Source organism: Bactrocera latifrons, unplaced genomic scaffold (genome assembly GCF_001853355.1).
Source record: "Bactrocera latifrons isolate USDA-ARS-PBARC rearing strain unplaced genomic scaffold, ASM185335v1 scaffold_164, whole genome shotgun sequence".
Taxonomy (NCBI): Eukaryota; Metazoa; Arthropoda; class Insecta; order Diptera; family Tephritidae; genus Bactrocera; species Bactrocera latifrons.
In genome coordinates this window covers 186,620-191,956 of record NW_017535119.1, presented here as the reverse complement: position 1 = coordinate 191,956, position 5,337 = coordinate 186,620, and the positions used below count along the sequence as shown (strand labels likewise).

Here is a 5,337-nt window from a genome sequence, read left to right as displayed (position 1 = left end):
CATTATTATTATTAAATATATTAAAATTTTAGATTTTTTTCTTCTTTCAGTAATTTAGTTTTATTATCCATTTAAGTAGAACTGGTTCTAAAAACCTAATGTACCATAAAACCTAGTTCCTGAATTTAATTTTTTTGTCCAGCAAGACAAAGAGATAGCGAGATAGATGTAGGGTTATGCACATATGTACATATGTCTATATAAATGACCAGAATGACGAGGAAAGTTGAGACCCAAATGACTGTCTGTCCGTCCGCCCGTGCAAGCTTAGTGAAAAAAATTAACGCCATTAAAAGAAAACAAATAGTGGGTCATAACTAAGCACAAAATTAAGATATAAACTTTTAATTTCGTACACGGCATCACAGTAGCAAGTGGCATCTATGGAAAAAAATTTGAAAAAGTAGGTATGATCTCGCCCACCGCTTACTCTCTATATAACGGTGAAATCCCATACATCGGCATCCGACTAACCGATTTGGTACATGGCATTATTTTCATATTCCAATATCACACTGTGAAAATAAGCGAAATCGGGTAATAACCACGTCTATTTCCCATATAGCACAATTTTAAATTCCATTTGAATCGTTCAGTTTCCAGTACAGAAATCAAGAAGCAATTGATGTTATAACGGGATAAAATTTTGCATGAATAATGTCTTTTGTTCGAAAATGTCGGTCAATGTGTGAAATATATAACTGAAATTGAGGGATAATCTTTCACTTATGATGGTTTGTCCGTATGTCAAAATCAGGTTAAATCGGACCAATACTTCCTTTAGCCCCCATATACCTGATATAAAGATGTTCGAACTGCCGGTTGACTTTGTACCGCATATATCGGATAATATGCGAGTTATCTCAGTAGAAATAAAAGAGCGTGTTTTGCACATACTAGTGTATCTTTGTGACTAAAATAGTTAAATTTGAGCAGAAACTTGGCCTAACCCCCCTAAACAAATATCAGAATTTTCTAACATTCGACTGATTTTACTCCATATGATTGTTTGTTTAGTATGTGGCATGTTAATAGTATGTGATATTGGGAAAAATAGATAAAACCGGTTCAATACTACCCCAACTTTCATATAATACATTTAACGAATTTCGTTTTTTTTTTTTTTGTTTTTTAACAAATCTTATGCCAAATATGTCGATCTGTGTATGAGTTATTCATGTATATATAAAATTGCTTAGATTCCAAACCTCTGGTTGACATTTTGTATATTAAGGTATTTCTGTGGCTTTGATTCCAGCAAGAGTATGAAATGTTCGGTTGCACCTTTGCACTAAACTTAGCCCTGCCTTACTGCTTTTATTTGTTGTTTGTACGAATAAGCAATGGCCTTGCAGCTAACGACGGATTATTTTAAGTACTTTTTTTATATTTTTATTATTTTTACGAGTTTTTTTTTTCTCACATTTAAACTTACAAATTAATAGTATTTTAAATAATTAATGAAAGTCGTGCAGTTGTGTGTGCATGCATGCAACACAGCCGCACATACTGTTCTATGTACAGTTATTAACTCTTTGTTTTTGTAATTCGTGTTTGCCTGCCTTTGCTGGAACTTTAACAGTCAACAGTGTGCGTAACGCTCTAATGACGGCGACGATAGACGAAACGTCTGCGCACTTGTCTGTATTGGTAGCCGCCTTGTGGGCTGAAGACGTGTCCGCCTTGTGCGTGGCTGCTGCCGGGTGGCAGATACGCTTGGGTGGGTGCGCGTACGAAGGATGGCGCCGCAATGGGGATGGCTTGGGTGGGTGCGCGCACAAAGGATGGCGCCGCAATGGGGATGGGTTGAGCAACGGGACGTGGTGCGGGAATGAAGCTGGAACGAGCTTGTACTGGGATGGGCGCGGCGGCTGGTGCGGGCAGTGGTTCGTCGATATCGATATATTCGGGTTCCGGTGTGGCGATGTCCTGTGGGTTGGGACCTTGTGTGGCCGAGTCGAATTGGGCGGCGGCGCAACCGATTATGACGAAAGCAAGGATGATTAGTTTCTAAACGAGGCCAAAAGAAGTGGGGAAGAGCATGTAAAAAATTAATATAATTGAAAATTTTAATTTTATTAACAATAAATTGGTTTTTTCTGCGTTTTCGAGGTAAAAAAATCATTAGAAATACTAATCAAAGCTTTTTGGGAAAATTTGAATTCATTTAAAAGAAATATACGTTTTCATATGCTATACTTACAACTTGAAAGTAAAACTAATTTTTAGAGCTTTCACTTTAAAAAGCTTATAAAAATGTTGAGAACTGTTTTCACACACATTATATGAACAATCGCAAAAATCTGAAAAGCTTACAAATATAAAAAAGAAAATAGTTTAGAGAGCTTTTACTTAAAAATGCTTTCGTATGAATACTCCAAAAATTTTATAGACTTTTTCATACACAATATGTGTGGAAGTGCAAAAATTCGAAGAGATTTCGCTTGAGGTTAAAGTTTATTTGTACAAAGAGCAAACTAATTTATAGAGCTTTCACTTTAAAAAAGCTAAACGAAACTAATTTAGAAAACTTTCAGTTGAAGCTTTTTACAAATGAAAACGCTGAACATGACATGCTTTGTTTCTATCATWACAATTTGAAGAAGTGCATAAATTTGAAAAGCTTTCACGTAAAACGAAAATTTGAGAATGTAAAGAGCTTTYACAAATACGCTTTATTATGAATGACTGCAAATTAGAAATACCAACAAAATATGTAATTTAATAACAAACTTTAAAGAACGTTTTCAAAAGCTTTTAAAAGCTTGTCATATAGTTTTAGCAAAAAGCAAAGGTTTTTTTACTTCCATAATTTGAGATAGTAAACTAATATGATCAGCTTATATAAAAAAGCGTTTTAATAATAAGCGAGAAGCCTGTTGAAGAGAGCTTTCATATATAAACACTTCGTTCAGATCAGTATTCTATTTTTAGTTCAGMAAATTTTAAATTAGTCACTAAAATGTCCATATATTCAGAAGCAACAGCCAGGCTCAAGTATTAAAGTTCAGTTTACACAACTAAATTATGTGCTTGAAACATCGAAAGATTAAAAAGTCTAATGTAGATATTTCTTAATGTTTTTTCCAGAGCTTTCTTTGGAAGTTATGATTCAACAATTATGGAAGTGAGTGGTGATTAGGTTTGCYAGATTACTTTCTCATAGAAATCGGTTTGCAACAAATTTCGAAATGTCGAAAGCTTTAAAAAGCTCGAGTGAGATACTTGTTTACAATTCTCTGTTACCCAGAGCTTTCTTTCTTYGAACAATTATTATATTTCTACTTTTTCGAATAATTCCAAATATCAAGCAAGACCTTCAAATGGTAGARCCTGTTTGGCACACTCTTCAAAATATCCAGCAACTGACACACTTTTGGAAAGTCAAAGTGGTATTATGAAATAGCGTTTATTATAAATGTTCTAATTAAAAATTTACATAATTAAGAATGCTGCTATGAACACGATAAACTATTAATAATAAGTTATGTATTTTTTCCAAAAACAGAAAAGGAGAGTGGAAGAACAGACTGTAAGGCTGCGATACTAATTATAGCATTTGTCAAGCTTGCGAAAGACTCGTTTTTGATGGACAAACTAAAGTAAAAGTGACCAAACAAGCTTAGACTTAAATCAACGGCGAATTGCAGACACGCTTAACTTTGGTATGCCGATTGTTTTAGGGAGATCGTTCCAGAATTTTAGGAAAATTTATGTGATTTCTAAACTGGCATTACGGAGTAAAGTTTTCTATTGTTGCATAATATTAAATATTCAAATTTTTCTTCTAGCTCTTTTTGTTTAATTTAAACTGGATGGCGAATTTTGGGTTAAGAACAGCTAAGCCCTGACGTTTGGCACAAAGTTTGAAATACTTGGAAGGAAATGTTTGAGTCCTTTGAAAGGATATATGGAAATTCGTTCAGCAGTTTTTGAGATATTGAGCTGAAATTTTGTATACGCCCTTATCTCACCCAAAAGGCTACACATTTCTCGGAACCGCAGATATTGGGTTATTATAACATATAGCTGCCATATAAACTGAACGATCAAAATCAAGTCCTTGTATGGAAAAAATATTTATTTGTAGAGATATCGTTACGAAATTTGGCAAAAATTATTACTTAATAAAACGGTGCTATATTCGAAGAAATGGTCCAAATCGGATCACTACTCCGTACTGCTACTATACAAACTGAACGATCAAAATCGAGTGCTTGAATAGAATTTTTTATTTGAAGAGATATTTCACGAAATTTGGTATGGATAATTATCTGAGGCAATGATGCAATATCCAAGGAAACAGTTCAGATCGGTTCGCTATATCATATAGCGTCATACAAATTGAACGCTCAAAATCATGATAAAGGTTTTCTTATACCCTTTTATGCTATAAGAAAAGCACCTGTAAAGGGTATTATAATTATGGTGCAGCAAAAGTTGACGATTTTTCTTTGTTTTGTGTTTGTTGAATTTTTTTTGGAATTTTTTTCTTCAAAAGATATTCAATTTCCACATTAAGGATAACGTTTTTCAAGTTAAGGAAAACTTTATTTAATTTTTTTTTTTTAATTCTTGGATATAATTTTTTTAATTAGTTAAACTTTCTTAACAACACTTTTGTTAACAAAAATCACTTTCATCAGGTCATGCTGATTTCATAGTATTATTTTGATCCATTAACTTGCTTAGCATAAAACACTTCCGTTACATTTTTTTAAGCACTAAATGGCCTCAAAAACACAGAAAAAACTTTAAAAAGTATCCAAGATCTCATCACCTACCATTTTTACGGTATTTATTTTGATCGTATTAGCTGCTTGCTCAAAGGCCAAAAGATGATTTGTTTTATATTTGAATTATGACGAGCTAACAGACACTCAAGAAGATCGAAACAGAAATGATGATGAGCCACAAAGTTACTTTGTTATTTATACATATGTATGTGGTGGCCAAAGAGCGGCGCTGATGGCCGGCAGTGGCATGCGACCCCGTCAAATCGGTGAAATGAAGAACACGAAGACGATGAAGAAGTAAGTGCCAAGAGCGGCCACAACAACAATAAGGTTAGGAAATAAAAAATGTTATGCTGGAGACAACGCACACAAGAAGCACGCAAGAAAAAACAACAAAATCATTAAAAACACAACAACAACTTAAGCAAACAACAGCCACAATCAACAAACAAAATTAAAAAGTAAACTAATTCAAATATAAACTAACAACAAATCAATTAATAGCGGCGGCAACTGAAACAGCAGCGGCAGCGACTTGAATAGCGGTGGTGTTGCTAGCCGCTGAAGAAGCAGACAGAGCAGCGGCAAGTGATCAATGTAG

The 5,337-nt window shown here is 34.0% G+C and overlaps 1 protein-coding gene across 1 annotated transcript; it reads right to left on the bottom strand.

Moving 5' to 3' along the window:
• Positions 1 to 1,599: 1,599 nt before the first annotated feature.
• Positions 1,600 to 4,889, bottom strand: LOC108966561 (arabinogalactan protein 1). The gene is made up of 2 exons (XM_018929547.1): positions 4,785 to 4,889; positions 1,600 to 2,010 (listed from the first exon to the last, which is right to left on the bottom strand). Exons 1-2 carry the CDS (start codon positions 4,785 to 4,787, stop codon positions 1,603 to 1,605), a joined length of 411 nt encoding a protein of 136 aa, XP_018785092.1. The 5' UTR covers positions 4,788 to 4,889; the 3' UTR covers positions 1,600 to 1,602.
• Between the last annotated feature and the right edge of the window lie 448 nt (positions 4,890 to 5,337).